The 16,626-nt window shown below is 40.7% G+C and overlaps 2 protein-coding genes across 2 annotated transcripts in view; both read left to right on the top strand.

Moving 5' to 3' along the window:
- The first annotated feature begins 1,257 nt into the window (after positions 1-1,257).
- On the top strand, positions 1,258-5,073 carry LOC308292748 (uncharacterized protein). Its single transcript, XM_080735167.1, has 2 exons — positions 1,258-1,560; positions 2,558-5,073. Exons 1-2 carry the CDS (start codon positions 1,536-1,538, stop codon positions 2,956-2,958), a joined length of 426 nt encoding a protein of 141 aa, XP_080591293.1. The 5' UTR covers positions 1,258-1,535; the 3' UTR covers positions 2,959-5,073.
- Positions 5,074-7,491: 2,418 nt separating this feature from the next.
- pip4p2 (phosphatidylinositol-4,5-bisphosphate 4-phosphatase 2) overlaps positions 7,492-16,626 on the top strand; it is a gene marked incomplete at its 5' end in the record, with an annotated part of 35,963 nt that continues 26,828 nt past the window's right edge. The window contains one exon of the mRNA XM_080735118.1: positions 7,492-7,612. Within this exon, the coding sequence (XP_080591244.1) occupies positions 7,492-7,612 (121 nt within the window). The remainder of the gene's footprint in view (positions 7,613-16,626) is intronic.

The following is a 16,626-nucleotide window of genomic DNA, read 5'->3' as shown; positions in this document are numbered from 1 at the left end:
CAATGATTTTTGCAAACTGCAGCCCGTTTCATATGTAATTTTTGTACCAGGGTCGATTTTTCTTTTCTCGCAACTGTTGCCACTGGGTTCTCTCTCTCTCTGCTCTCTCTCTCTCCTTGGCCTGAAAAACTTTTTTTGTGGATTTCGGATTTCCAAAATACAACGAAAAAACGCAACAGTGTGCAACCATCTTTACTGTGTTTGTGAGAATTCCAAATCATGTCTCATACTCATACTCGGTTTACAATTTTAATGAAAGGAAAACACCTCTCATTATAATTAATAACAGTCTCAGACTCATATCAATTACCTTTTTTTATTGATTTAATACTTTATTAACAGTTTGCAAATTGTACATAGATACGGCTTACTATGATTGTTATAATGATAACACGGAAATAACTATAAGATCTTGTTTCCATTGTGGCCCTCCTGTCATGTTGCTTTGTTACAGTATACTGTAACAACAACAACAACACTATGATAGTTTCCCACTCATCAACAGGTTAGGACGTGTAGTTTCCCTTATGTTGAATATTAAGAATGTTTTGTCTGAGACGAAATCAGATCTTTAACAATATCGGGATCTGATTCACATCCAGAAGCTGTTCTGTTAGAACTGAGTGAAGTGTTAAAATCATCGACCTCACTGACATTGTTCATTTTCATCTTTTTCATTTAATCTCTTCACATAATTGATTTGCATGTTTTGCCTGTCAGTTGAAGATTTCCCTGCAACCTTTTTTGTGAGCTAAACAACTAAACAGCACCTGAAGATGAATTCTATTACTATTATCACTTACTATGTGATGTGTTTTCAGGAAACAAGTCTGTAATATAGCAATTGTGTGATTAAATGACAGAAGATACATATCATGCACAATAATTGAGATCCATTTTAATTGACCATATTATGTTTTCTAAATATGAATATGTTTTCTCTTTTCATGAATTGTCAATGTGAACGCCAACTAGGCAGTAAGTATCAAACCTTCAGTTCGGGAATCCCTATATAAAACACTTTATTTTTTATTATTATTATTATTTAAAATTTAAAATTAAATGTTTAAAAATGATTTTCAGAATACTTAGGTACACAACTATAAATGTCATATTTTAATAATTTTAACCCATTAGGCCTAACCTATAGTTAGGCCTAAATCAGAATTTAGCCTACAAAAACAAATATGTTGCAACATACTGTACATGTACTGTAAGCCCCTCCCATACACTAAAATGTGTACCCGGCCTGAATGGGTTAAGGGAAGTGATCACTATAATACACATCATGATTCAGTAATTCAGCTCATATATTTATAATTTAATGATATTTATAATGATGGGTTTATTTATGCTGTATTATGTTAAACCATCCTGAGTTAATGTCAGATGTATAATAGGTCTGATGATCAATATAAAATAATACTTTGTTGAGGGGTTGTTATTGAAACTCTCTTCATGTGGTTCTAGCTGGAGGATGTGTAAACAAAGACCAAGGATACTTCAGCAAGGAACAGGCAGAGCAGAATAATGGAATGTTGACATCAACTAACCTGCCTGGTAAGTACAGTATGACTGAGGATTAGGGCTGTCACGATTATGACATTTTACATGGCGATTGATTGTCACCCAAATAACTGAGATTAACAATTTAATTGTGTTTTTGTCATTGACAGTCGGATTTCTGTTTGGCTTGTAGGCTTTGAAGTTGCACATGGCAGATATGACACAACCTAAATATACAAAGAAATGAGTGACAACTTTAGACTTAAAAAATAACATTGATAGTGGAAATAGACGATCTACAGTACAAGCTCACAACGCGTCACATCGCGACGCGTTGTGAGCTTGTAGAAGTCTACACAATTAGAGAATGTAGAAGAATTGTTAGTTTGATCAACGGGTGCCTGTTATCTCTCCTATGGCACCACATCAATACATAATGGAATTTTGGATGAAATATTATCCAACGATTACAAAATATTCAAAAATTGGGGTCTGAGAGGCTAAAGCTCAATCTGTGGCTCAAGTGTCCAAAAAATTGACTTTGATGTGAAATTTTTGTCATACTGTAGTTCAGGGGTCTTCAACAGGGGGTGCGGGACCCCCAGGTGGTCCTCAGAATTACTACAGGGGGTCCTCCAAATCTTTGTGTGATAAGAACTTTATTTTTTCTACACTAACCACTTGAACCCTAGTATCCCTATTCTGTGTGGAACATTATCCTCTGCTATTCTTGGCAAAGAGATTTGGTTTAGAGAGAAAAGAAAAGCAGACGTATTGACGGTTCAAGTCGTTCAATGTCTAAAAATACACATTAAACCAACAACCTACACTGGTGGTATTGCTGCCAAACAAGTCTATGCTGTCTCAGAAATCTATGAAAATGTTTAATCTGCAACACAATTTTATACAATACGTAGTGGGGGTCCCTGCTTTCTCTCTTTCTCGCTCAGCTAAGGGGTCCTTGGCCTGAAAACGTTGAAGACCCCTGCTGTAGTTTGAACCAAAATGAACCCTGATGTCATGCCAACATTTAATTCCTCTCCCCTAACAGGCAGCAGAGTCACGGTGCCTCCCCAGCTCACCGCCCCTCCCGGCTTCACCGCCGTCTCCACAAAAACCTTTTTCACCGGCTTGAAAGTCGTCCGTCTCTCCGCCTCGCCCACGCAGCTACCGCAGCTGAGTCTGTGCGTGTCGGGGAAGATGGTTCGATTCCTGGTGGACACGGGATCGACCATTTCGTGTTTGCGGCAGAAAGACTTGAAGTGCCCTCTGAGCAAACACAGCGTCCGTCACGCCGGTATCGGGGGAGACTGGCAGGTCGAGCCGCTGTCGCTCCCGTTGCTGATCGATTTGGACGGCTTGAAGATCGAGCATTCGTTCCTCGTGAGCCCCACGGTTCCAATGTCCATGCTGGGACGCGATCTGTTGAACACTTTCAATGCGACCGTTTGAGGCGGGTGTTCATTTCGTCGGCTGACACCATGACAGATACCTCCTTTTTTCACTGGCGAAAACAAAATGAAAACTAAGCTATGATAACTAAATCTATGACAAAATATATAGACAATTTCATCAACAAATTAAATCTGGACGGAAATGTTCGTGATGGACTACTGGAGAAGAGATCCTGAACTAAGATGAGTCATTTTATGCTCGGCTGCGTGTGCGTGTCAAGCTCCGAAAATAGCTGATCCACAAGCTCAGCGAGCTTCTAGAGTACAGACTATTTTCGGGACATATTTAGGTTTAAATCGGGCATTACGATGCCATCAAGGTCCGCCAAAATATTTTTTTGTGGACTAAATTAACTTTTGAAATTGAAATGAAATGATGTCATTCTCATACATACGTCTATTCAGGGTCCGATTTATTAGAGGAACAAACAAAAACAAACGGGGGACAACTGGAGAGTTCTTAACCACGTAAGCACATTGTACTTGAACTTATTTGAGTAATAGCAACAGCCGATCTACAAGCGCACAGCACATCATGATGTGACACGTATACCTGCTATTTTCTCAATGTTTCCTTTATTTTCTTCATTTAATTTCTTTATTTTTTAAAGATTTTATGGGGACACATGTTGGCACATTTTGTCCAGAGATGTGTTAGCGTGATTAACATATTTCTTTAATGAAGCATGACCAAATCTAATGTTATTAGAAACCCACCAGTTTTGTAATTACGGGTTGTATAATCATGTGTTGTGGAAAATGTCTTTCTGTGTAAGCAAAATGTTCTCACACTCCAGACCACTCTTCAAGCGAGGTCATTCACACATCCCACAATGCATCGGCTCTGATCGCCAAAACCGCCACCAGAAGAAAACTTGGGAGAAAACCTTGGAAGTGATTTTGTTTATTTATTTTTTCTGCACCAAATTTCGCTAAAACAATGCAAAATTAATAATAATATTATTAATAATACTGAAGATCTATGCTGATTCCAGGCTAGTACGTTGAAGAGGTTTGTGCCCTTCAAAATGATATGCTGTATATATTGTTGCTACAAGCTGTACATCATCCTTCTTTTAATGTTGTCAAATGATCCACAATGTACAGAATCAAGAAGCTGGCTGCTTGCCAGGCAGGCTAGGCAGCAATGATTTTAAACATGAATGAAACCTGTGTATTGGTAATTTTCAGTTAACTGATCAGGAGAAAAATGTTTTACACTATTGCATAGTTTTGTGCTTTAATGAAGACAATAATTTGGATTATATTGAGAGCGTTTTGTGTGTGATGTGACAAGTAATTGTATGGATGTTGAGGAACTGAATGAGTCGTGTTATCTCGATGAAGAATAACATAAGTGTAAAATAAGTGTATCACTTTTTTAATTAAAAGGTTTACAAAATTACATCATGTTCGCCTATTATCACATGTCCAGATAGGGACACTAAGGTTTCATGTGGTTAAAATTGCACACAAAGCTGCAGCACATCCACAGCTGCAAGTATGTAGCACCAAACCTGTATCATTCTTGTCATGTTTGACATAACCAGGAAAAAAGGCCTGGGTACCAAGGCTGTGTTTCACATTACATCCTTGTACCTGCCTAGCACTTTTCTCTATCACTCCCATCATCACATCACATTGTATCCATTATCCATCAGTCAGATAACTGTTTCTGTGTTTCTTTTATATAAAACAATACAAACTATAATATCGTCTCTGGCGAGGGGGAAACCTCATTATGTTCAAAACTTTTGATTGGATATGTTTTATCCGTGCTTCTGGTCAGTCAGGCGGTGTGTTACTTTTTACAGCAAATTCTGATTTAGCCTTAGTCTTTTGAATAACCCACCATTTAGTTTTATTCCTATCTCAGATAGTCTAGTCTTAGTCGACTAAATGTCAAAATCTTAGTCTTTTAGACTTTTAAACAGCATTATAATAATACATTAATTTCTGCTGGCTGCAATGGATTCTTTTCAGTGTTTGTTCTATTAATTATTATTATTATCATTAATGTTGAAGCACATTTTCTGATATTTTGTATCGATGAATGGATGAAAAAAGACTAAATTGATCAGCCACTTATAATTTCTGTATTAAAAAACATGTAGTTAATGGCATTATGGATTGTAAATGGAGTTGTTATTTGGTCATAATGGTTCTGTATGAATATGACAAGTATTTATAAACTGTGAATCTATGCTCTGAGTCTGGCCCTTCATAAGTCATTGTATACTTATCATATCTCTGGTTGCCCAGTAGAGGTCACTCTTGATCTGGCAATTCCAGATAAGAAGAGGTTGAGCTTTTCCAAATGATGAGTCAATAGACTCAAAGAAATTGGGTCTCTTCCTTCACAGGTTTTACCAATTAATGAAGGCTCTGTTCCATACTACAGAGCCAGGGTGCTGATGCTGTGCATGATGGTTGACTAGGAAACACTCTGCTACACCAGTGGGTCTCAAATTAAAGTGGGGTCCACACGGGGTACCCCCATCATGTGGTTGCTTGAGGCGTGATGGGGGTTCCAAATGACCCCATACGAATGTTTAACTACTAACCTAATAGTTCCCAGATGTTATTCTATTTTATTTTAGCGTTATTTGTACATTCTCAGAGTTATAGGCTACAGGTCTGTTAAATTAAAACAGTTTTAGAACCACTGCTTCTCTAATAAATGGAACCTTCAAAATGCAATGCACCTTCAAGATAAGTCCCAGTTAGCACAGCATCTGACCCCAGCATCTTCTGTGGGAAAACTAGCAGATTACCTTGCTTGCTGTAAATCACTCTGGATTAAGAGCATCTCAGTCAGTGGTTTTCAACCTTTTTGATATCAAGGTCCATTATTTATCTTGGCATTCGAGCCATTAATGTTTGACAATATGCAATGTGGCCTCGAGTGAGTGTGGACATAAGTGGCCCTCTCCATCACCAATTCACCATTCACCAAAGTTGCCCACCCTGCATGATAGACCTATTTTATTTTTTGGAATTTTTGAAACATTTTCTCATGATTTGTTACGGGGGTCCAAATAGCACATAATATTTTCTAATGGGAATCCGTGGCTAAATATACCCTTAACCATTGGGGGTCTAATTTTTTTTTATGTTTGAGAACCAAGCTGGTTCGTTTCAGGGAATAAACTCCTGTAGATCCCAGTCGTCGGCCGTGCTGTGATTGGACAGTTTGTTGTCAGGGGAAACATGTATTCCAGCAGCAGCTATACAACATTATTCTACAAGAGTTTTACTGTATTCATTCCCCAATGTAGGAGTTTTAGTTTAGGAGTTGTCAACCAATGAAGCAAACCATGACCTAAATCTGGAACTAAAACAATCTCAGCCCCATATCGAATTCTTTCTTTCTTTCTTTCTTTCTTTCTTTCTTTCTTTCTTTTTTTCTTTCTTTCTTGCGATAAGAACTGTCCACACATTTATTGCCATTTGTCCACGCACATTTAAGTGTTCAGTGTACACAATAAGATAATAAATTTGATTTGGCTACATTATTAGTATTTGCGTCCTCTCGGGCTATGGGATGTGCTCATAGCTCACCGCGACGACGTCACCCAGCAGCAGCGTGCCGTAGGAGGCGCAGCACAGCGCAGCCAGGCTGTAGAGATGGGATTTATGGTTCTTTGAAGTGAGCCGGATCTCTGGGATCCGTCCCTTTCAAAGAGCCGTTCAAAAGACTGGCTCATTTTAGTTACTTTGTAGATTTGATTATAATTACAAATAACTTCAACCCTATATAGCCTACATTTATTTCTGACATACATAGGTATACCTGCCATTGGGTTGTTGCTTTACCAGTTGCGAACGGCTGCTGCTTGTAAGTGGTGCGATTTTAAAGGATGCTACTAGTGATCCACACTCCTTCGGTAAGGCATTCCACATTTTTATGGTATAGCAGAAGAACGAGTTTGACCCTTTTGAGGTGACTGAGTTGAACGTGAGCTGTGGCGCTCAGGCGCTGCCTCTGGTGTTGTAATTATGCTTAACCTTTGGAAAACCTGTGAAACAAGACATTCTGCATTATGCATAATGAATACTTTCTACTATTCGTTTGGTAGACCTACTTTGTAGGCTACTTTAATTAGGCTACGTTTGTACTTTTACTCAATTAGGCTAACATTCCAAACTTCTACTTGTGGCAGAGTATTTCCACATTAGTTAGTCATACTTGCATTGATTGCAGTAGGCTATTTTCCCACCACTGTTCATTAGAAAGGAACGGCTCCCTACAGCGAACCGGATCCCATCGTTCATTCCAAAGAGCCGTTCAAAAGACTCCATTCGTTCGCGAACGTCCCATCTTTAGCAGGCAGGCAGGCAGCCCCACGCACACACGCACGCAGCAGTCGCTCCTCTTTTCTCCGCTCTCTCCAGAACAAAACACCGGGCCAAGGAGCGCCCCTGTCCCCCTCCGTCCTCCCCGGTCCCCCATTCGCCGCTTGCTGTCGTTTCGTCCGGGGCGTTTTTCTTTGGACTACGTTCCCCCCGACCCGCGGCCACCCCCGAAATCATGGCCTCCGACGGCATGGACGAGCGGTCCCCGCTGTTGTCGGCACCCAACTCGGGGAACGTCACCCCGACCACCGCGGCCCCGCCGCCGTCCTACCTGCAGGACCCCAGCAGCCCCCGAGGTAAACACTGCTATTAGACTACTAGACCACCACCCCCTTGCATGCAATGCAATGCAATGCATGCTGTGATTGCATCACGGAGCTATATATGCTTTGAAATGTCAATGGGACACTAACATTGAAAATAGCCGATCTGCATTCTGAATTCATGCATTTCCCTCCCCTATAATGGCATGTCCAGATATCTACGCCAGGGGTTCAAGTGGTTAAAGGAGAAAGGCCTCATATACAGATAAAATCCGGCTCTGATGCATGTGTGTTGTTGTTGTTTTTTTGCAGCAGAAACGCCTGCATCACAGTATTATGCGGTGGCTTGTTGGGGTCCTCCTCAACCAGAATATGATGTTGTTGCCAGTGATATGTCGCAATAAGTGATTGATGTGATGATGGGGAGGCTGCTGGGAACAAATTAATACCCCATTGCATTCTGTTACTGTATAGTCACAGTTGTGTCCAGCTGCTGCAAACTAGTGAATCGAACAGATCCGATGTATCCTGCAGGTTTATGAATGGCCTAAATAATCATATTTTATCATTGTTTTGTGATGCCATTATAGTATTCGAATTGTTATGATCTTATGTTTCGCCATCTCTCATTTCTCTTCTCAAGGGGGGTGGGGCCATATCACTGGATTGCAAAATAAATAGCCCAAAGTCGACATATAGGTCTAATCTTTGCCTTCATGTGCTAGTGTGCTTTGAACAATCTTAATATCTTATATTTCCAACATGCAACATTGTTTGTAGCTGTTATGACCGTGTGTACTGTGTAGAATAGAATACAACAGTCATAGTAAACATCTCATATGTAGGCTACTGTACCAACGCTTATACAGATTATGAGTGACCTCAGCACATCTTCCAGCTCTCCTCCACCCAGGGTCTAGGATGTATGTCTTTGTCACGAGCCAGCGAGGCCCTTTCCACTCTTGAGTTGCTCTCATCAGATTCTCTGGCTGCGTAGCAGAACAATAAATGCTGGCCGAGGCTGTAAGCTCCCCGAGGGATAACTAGATCATGTGCATAACCCCTGTATGCTATGCTGGCAGCACTAGAAAGCAAGCTAAGAGAACGAGGGGGGGTCATTAGTCATTAGTAACTTAGTAGGAATCTGTGATAGATAAGCTTCCTTGGTGGATGCTGTTATGCCCTAAACTTCCTTAGGCACTAAAACCTAAAGGGCCTCACAGATGAGAGGCCGATGTTGGGTCAGATCAGATCTCGTGCCCGGGGTTTATCGGTGTTCATTTCAAACGACAGCGATCCTCTGTCTTGCGACCGGGCCCGGTATATCCCGCTGTGCCAAGTGAAATATCTCAGACCATTACAAATGAGACCGACGTCTCGCGATTCTAGCCACCCACGATCTCGGGGGGGTGGTGCCATGAGAGACGTGACTAGATGAAGATTCCGCCCCCTCAAGAGGGATAAAATCAAGAGTGTTTTTCTCTCTCTCTCTTCACGTCAGTTTAATTGCCATTTGTTTAATGTTTTGACAATGAGGGTGTTCCAGGTGATCCCCAGCTTAATGATGGAGACCAAATGGTAACCAAAAGGAATATTATTTTTACTAAAGGGAATCTTTCTCCAAAATAATCAATTAGGCCTACCGCATGCCAGCAAAGTCAACGAGCCAACGACCCAATTAGCGCAGAAGTCCTGCAGCTGCGGTGTTCTGACTCGCTATGCTCCAAAATCCATTTTATTACCTAATTAAATATTAAAACAGCGAAATTAAACAAATATATTCGCTATAGTCTATAACAAAGAGTCTCTCTCTCTCTCTCTCTCTGTCTGTGCCATATTTGTTGTAGCTAATAATGCAGTATTGATACTTTTACTTAAGTAAAGAATGGGAGTAGGTCTATACTTTTTCCATCACTGCGCAAATTAGACTACAGAGGCGCACATGGGTATGGTATAACGTACCTTGATTACAGGAGAAAATAATAAAATGTACTTCTTAAAATGAATTCATCATGCTTGTGCTTGTTGCTAAAAAGTAGGCCTAGGTATTGGCAACATGACTAGTGTATTGCATGCATGCCTTCACACAGCCAAGACAACAGACAACAGCCATGTTACCATACCTTAGCATTTGCAGAACTGACGCTGCTGGCAGCCGGAGGAGGAGGACATTATGAGCACGGATAGAACAGCACTGCCCTAGCCAAATCTGCGCAGCAAAAAAAAAGACACTGCCTTGTTGCCAAATGACTGCGCAGAAGAAGAAAAAAGAAGAAAGAACGCTATAGGCTATAACGTTTTTGAACAAGTGATTACAACAAGGGAGAGAGTAGGCTAAAGTAAAAAGTAAGTAGGCTAATAATAATAATAAAAGTGTAGGCTGTGACAGAATAGCCTACACTCTGCGCAGCCTAAAAAAAGGAGGAGCTGGCTTCATATAATCTGATGCAATCCCGTGAGCTCATTCAGACGACAATAATTGTAAAGGATTCCTACCCGATGACCCGAAAATATCAAGCTTTTTTGATATTATCGTGAGTGCTCCCGACGAGTCCCGAGGTCATAAAAAAGCTAATTAACATAATCCGATCGTGTCGGGGTACTGTTCAAGCCCAAGACCGATTCCGGGGCCGACCAAACGATTTTCCCGGGGGGTCCTCCCGAAATCTGGTCGGGGATCCTCGGCCCCGGGATCGGCTCAATGTGAACGGGCCCTAAGGTATAATATATATCGTTGCTGTCAGGCAGAAATCTCCATATGCAGTTTACTTTCCTAAATTAACAACCTACTTGATCATACTACAGCGTCACACAGATTCAATTTGAATTTGAATCCTGAAAAGCAACAGTTTTGGAGGTATGATGTTTCCACCCGACAGAGACGATATATACCATGGGTGGGCAACTTTGATGATGGAAAGGGCCACTTCATTTTCACATTCACTCCAGCGGGCCACAATGCATATACAGCCAAAAATAGCAAAAATAGACGATCTACAAGCTCAAGCTTGTAGATCAGCTATTTTTTGCTATTTTTGTTATGGAATCCTTAATTATGTTTTACCAATTTTTTATTGGAATCCTGAAAAGTATTATTATTATTTTGCATGTTTGGAATTGTAACAGCTTAAATCAGTAATATGAGTATTCCAATATTAACTTGCGGGCCGCATCAAGTGAAGGTGGGGGCCGCATGTGGCCCCCGGGCCGCCAGTTGCCCATGTATGATATATACAGTACTTCGTTGAACGGGGTACCCCAGGAGATTTTACCAAGCCCCCAACTTTTTTCCCCTTCTACACAATATCCGATCTACTAGCTATAACAATGTGTTACATTGTGCCATGTTGTGTGAACATGTTTGCCAACTGTTCTCCCCAAAATAGGGATGCTATAGTTTATGTGCTTAAACATGTCCTTTACACATTCATCAACGTTAGTTTCTCATGTAGAAGTAATTTTGCAGGTCTAATGGTTTGACACTTTTTGTATTAGAGCAATCAGCCTCCAACCTTGTTATCAGTAAAACAGGGCTTGTCAAAAACTGCCAGTTTGATCCTATACTCGGGAGACGTAAGCCTTTTATCCCATGTCAGGGCCAGGGGCAGCTGTGGCGTTTATGAAGTCTACTTCAGCAAATGAATGGATTCATTGACCATATAATACTCTTTAGGTGCATTCCAGGACAAACGGCTAAATGGCAACGAAAAGAACATTCTCGACAATTAATATTTCCTTTTTCCCTGGAGTACTAATACTAAAGCACTTACTGTACAAACTTGTTATGTGACCACTTCTACGTAACTGGTTGTGGCAGTGGCACTGCATTTAAACAAATGCAAATGAATGCTGATATTTCTTGACCTAGTTTCCCACACCCCCTCAAACCCGATGACTAATTATCTGTGTCTTGGGTGGGTCTGTTGGAATCCAGTCAGTCCTCTTATCAAACAATGAGTACAGGATTATTGGGAATCAAAGTGGGCAAAACTGCAGAGCTGTTTTCTCTATCAAGTCACGGAAGAAACAGTTGTTGCGTGATGCGTTTCTTTCTGTGCAGCATGTGATGTCATCACAAATGTTGACTCCATTTGCCAACTTTTGATCTGTACAGGATACTTTGTGAGAAGTACAGCAAAAGTAATAGATTAGACAAGATATCATTCCCGTAAGTGTATATTTAGGCTAGGATAGGAATTAATAATTAATTAGTACTAGTTTCAGTCTTCTAGAATTCATATTGATAATAATACTGAGGATGTCCCTGCCATTGATTCTCAACTTTTTTTCTTAATTTTTTCATTTATTTCAAGGACCAATTAGATAATATATGCATTAGGCCACAGACCCCCATCTTAAGATAAGATATCCTTTCATCTCTGGGACCACAATCTAACAACATTTGTGTTGTTTTGGTCTGTCAGTTGGTCTAGAATTTCGGTCTGTTTACTGTAATAATACTGAGGTAACAGTGGAACTCTGATCAAAAGAGACATTCTTGTACATTCTGTAGTTGTAGTTACTTGACATATAGCTGGGGACCCCCTGGAACCTCCTCAAGGTCTCCTGGGGGTCCCCAGGCCCCCACATTGAGAGCCACTTTACTTGTCTACGTAGTGTCAAGAATCACACTTAACTATTTCAGAAGTGACAGGTTTGATGATAATGCAGTGATAAGGAAGGACTCAGAGTGCCTTTCTGTCTTGAAGGGGGGCCACTGACGACAACACAATGACTGTCACCACTCACCAGTAACCATTACTCAAGAATCGGTGCAGTGACAGATTAACTACCAAGAACAAAATAGACGGTCTGCAGTTCATCCCTGAAGTGAGCAGGGCTGTCTTCATCAGTCAACTTACCCGCATTCTCTCGAGACAGAGTCTGTAGGAAGAGGAACAACCCGAGTGGGCGTTCCCTTTTCTTTGACGATGGCTTGCCAGATTGACTTACCCGTGGTGGTATAGGGCCGCACAATTCGGTAATCCAAAAACATGATATTATTTTTATTTTTACGTTTTAGTCCCTACCCGTCCCGAAAACTGCGGGTAGGGTAGGGTTGGGTTCGGGAAGAATTTGAGAGAGTAAAAGTTATAATATAAAATGATAAAAACATAAACCCGAGGCCTGGCCCGCCTAATTAACATACATTTAGGCCGTATGTCGAGTCGGGTTTGGGCAGAATTTGAGAACTCTGTGAAACTTAGCAATTAATTCAAACATCTTACTTGGTCAGCTGTTTGCACCTTTGGCCTCGTCTCGTCGTCATTACACAAGCGTTGATAACCAGAACAATGTGCAACCCATGCAGAGAACACAGAGAGAGGAATGAAAATCCCAACTCTTGTGGGAAAATGAAAAAGCCTTTGCTGTACTGGCAAATGTATGGTAAGAAAGTCAATACTGTAAATGCACCTACTCGCTGCGGCACACAGCCTTCACCAGGGTGACTCAACATCAGTGAGGAACACATAAGACATATAATTGGCATCAAAGGTTCATTACCATACTATTGAGCAGGTGACTAATGATTGCCAATTTGCCATGCGTTAACCATTACAGTAAAGGCTTTTTCATTTTCCCGCAAGAGGTTGCTTTGAGTGTGTTGCACTTTTCTGAGGTCCCGTTGTTTCGAGGTCCCAGTTAGTCCGAGGCTAACCTGCTGACCTGGTGAATGCTAACCTGACAATGCTGGTGAATGCTAGACACTGGTGAATGCTAACCTGGTGAATGCTAAACCTAAACCTAACCGGACTACTGGGACCTTGAAACAACGGAATGTTTGAATATCGAGATTTTGCCGTTGCTTTTCATTTTTGTTCATTGGGCAACCCATCTCCACATCCATCAGGCTCACAGAGACAATCAAATCACAGAGAACATTACAGGCAGTTTGGCCAAAGTTGTGGCACTGATAAACAAAATGAGAAACAAAGACATTAACAAATAGCTGTTGCCAATAGTAGTTATTCATAATCATGGTTACAACATTAGGCAAACATAATAAGGATTATGATTTTTAGCTTTAATCGTGCAGCACTAACAGTGGGCAGAGATCAGTGACTGTCAGTATGCAGCTGAGACTGCATTTATCGTACCAATATCGTTGCATTGTCATCGTCATTAATAGCCAGCATCCAGTAGCCCAGTGACACTGACAAGGAAAGGCCAGTCTTTTATTGAACCAATTTATAGCTTAAAGCAGCAGATTAAGGTCATTCTAGTCTAGGGCATAATATCCATGCCCTAGCCGAGGTTTCTGTAACCTGTACCTAAAGCCATCCCTCAGTTCACTTAAAGGTGGTGTAAGAGATATGTTTTAGTTTAGTTTTAGTGTCAGATAGCTCTATATTCCCATAGTGATTGATTGTTGCTATAGAGTGTTTGTTCAGTAACAGGGGGTCTCCCTGTCTCTCCAGCCCTTTAGTAGTACATTTTCTCAAGAAAGAAAATTCATATCCTACCTACGGGATACAGGCTAAACAAATACATTGGCAGTAATGAAACAAACAAATGTATATTCTGTTTGACAGGGAGACCCCTGTTACTGAACAAACTCTAGAGCAATCGACATATAGAGCTTACACCACCCTTTTAAGCAGTATGTTATACGTTGGCGTACGCTGCACAACCACGCGTACGCTGCACATCCGAAATAGCTGATCTACAAAACATGGTGATGTGATTGTGTAGATGTGTATGATGACATCGCAAATATACAGTACGGATGCCAAGTTGGCACTCATGGTGTATAATGAGGAAAGTCAGGAAGCATAAAAAAAAAGAAGAAAAAAAAAGAAAAAAAACAGCTAGCTACTGTAGTCAGCTATTCTGCAGCCTGCTAGCTAATCTGGCACCAAGTGAACCAGTTGCGGTAGTTTTAGCCAGCCACCAAACTGTGATAATGGTTGTTGTGGTTGTGTTGATGGTAGTAAAACTCCTTCTCATCTTACTCTCCCCAGCGCAGAGGGCTTCCAGTGAAACCGTATAGGTCCTATAATATACTGTTTCACCCATGCATTAGCGCGCTAGCAAGCCTCAGAGGAGGGGGTCAGAAAACGAGAAGGGAAAGTAGGCTGCTGTGCTGAAAGTGACTGTTGGTAGACGATGCAGACGATGAGTTTGTGTTCAGCATTCGTGTTCTTGGGCGTTGTGTTATAGCGGTATACAGTATCATTTTCGTTTTCATTGTTTTTACTTGCATAGAATGCTGTAGAATAGAAAACTTCAGCTCCCACCCAACTTAAAAAAGGTCTTTGATAGAAAATAGATGGAACAACACATACAATATCTTCGTTGTCGGGTGTAAACCTCGTATCTCCAAGTTTCAGTTTCAAATGTGTATGTTCTTTCGCAAAGTAAAGCCCTGCTTCATCATACAAGGCCGTCACACAAAAGTAGTGAAAACAGCAGATCTACAAGCACACTACGCCTCGCGGTGCGAGGCGTTGTGTGCTTGTAGATCGGCTGTTTTCAAACAAACTGTTTTGGACATACAAGGTTTTCATCGGACAACAACGATTTAATACACTCTCTATAATATACAGTATGACAAAACTCAAAACAAGTAACTCTACTTTGAGTGCAGTCTAAATAATTCAACATTGTATATACCATAAGGCTGAGTTGACCTACAGCTCAATAAGAGGGCACATTAAAAAGAGGACCCGGTATTTAGACATGGCTAGATTGTATTACTGATGCACTAGCACAGGTCACCCACCCATCTGTCTCTGATTGTCACCCAACCTCAATGACAAGGCCACTTAATGTACCTGTTGACTTGATCTCAGTCACAGTATTGTCACTGTCAAGAATCCTTCAAGGAAACTTAAAAGGTGAAATCATGTTATTGCTACGGTTTCATGTACAGTGTATTTTTGCTTAATATACATACGTATGCCAGAGAAAAAGGAAATACAAAGATGGGCTTGAAAAGTGAGAAGATGATTTTGCTGACGTATTATTTGTTTTTTAAATAATGAAAACTTGTGTTGTTTTTTGCATCAGGAAGTCATGGGAGAAAACCGATACACCCGTTTGTATCATCGTTGTGAATCTTCTAGACTTTAAAGATAGTCGTTTCAGTTTTCAAATATCGACCACGTCTGTTTGCCCTAGACCATACATGGGCAACTGGCGGCCCGGTGGCCACATGCGGCCCCCACCTTCACTTAATGCAGCCTGCAGGTTAATATTGGAGTACTGATATGTTATTGATTTCAGCAGTTACAATTCCAAAAATGCAAAAAATTACCGGCTTTAATTACTTCAGTCTACTGTATATTAGTAGCTAAATGACTAGTATTAAAATGTTATTGTATTTTTTATGTCCAATGTATTTGTATTTAAGTTCATAAAGTTAACATAATAACATATAAATGCATTTGAAATTTTAAAACAAAAGAAGAAAAGAAAGAAGTTACTTTACAGGATTCCAATTCAAAAATAGCAAAAATAGCTGATCTACAAGCTCAGGCGACACGCTTTGAGCTTGTAGATCTGCTATTTTTGCTATGTACATTAGGGATGTGAATCTCGACCACTGACGCGATACGATACGCACCTCGATACACTGCCAGCGATACGATATAATTGCGATACATTAAAATCCTGCCGATACGATACATCACGATTTACCCCTGTTCCCGACACGATGCGATACGATTCACGATTCACCACGATTCAAGCCCAAATCCCAAAATTTACAAAACATAGCGACTAAAAATTTATGAAATTTAAATTCAAGGCAATTTATTGTTTCACTGTAGTACTAGGCTCTGTCTAACAACCCAACATATAGTATTCTGGGAGAACACAAAGCTGCTGGCTATTGTAGAATTGTTTGATAACTAATCATATAGAAGGCCTATGTCATTATTAGTAGGCCTATATGTCTTCAACTGGGGGTCAGGGACCCCAATCCAGGGTTATTACAGGGGTTATTACAGGGGGCCTGCCAAATATTTGTGTGATACAGTAGGCTATAATGCCTAGCCTACAGCGAGGGTCCCTGCTTGATCTCTGTCTGAGCTAAGGGGTCCTTA

The sequence above is a fragment of the Nannobrachium achirus genome (genome assembly GCF_963921795.1).
Source record: "Nannobrachium achirus genome assembly, chromosome: 10".
In the NCBI taxonomy this organism is placed as follows: domain Eukaryota; kingdom Metazoa; phylum Chordata; class Actinopteri; order Myctophiformes; family Myctophidae; genus Nannobrachium; species Nannobrachium achirus.
The sequence above is the reverse complement of the archived record's forward strand: the minus strand, read 5'-3'. Positions and strand labels throughout refer to the sequence as shown.

Coding starts and splice junctions, on each gene's coding strand:
- LOC308292748 (XM_080735167.1), top strand. CDS start 1,536: ATGTTGACATCAACTAACCTGCCTG. Junction 1,561..2,557: donor GACATCAACTAACCTGCCTG/GTAAGTACAGTA, acceptor CTCCCCTAACAG/GCAGCAGAGTCACGGTGCCT.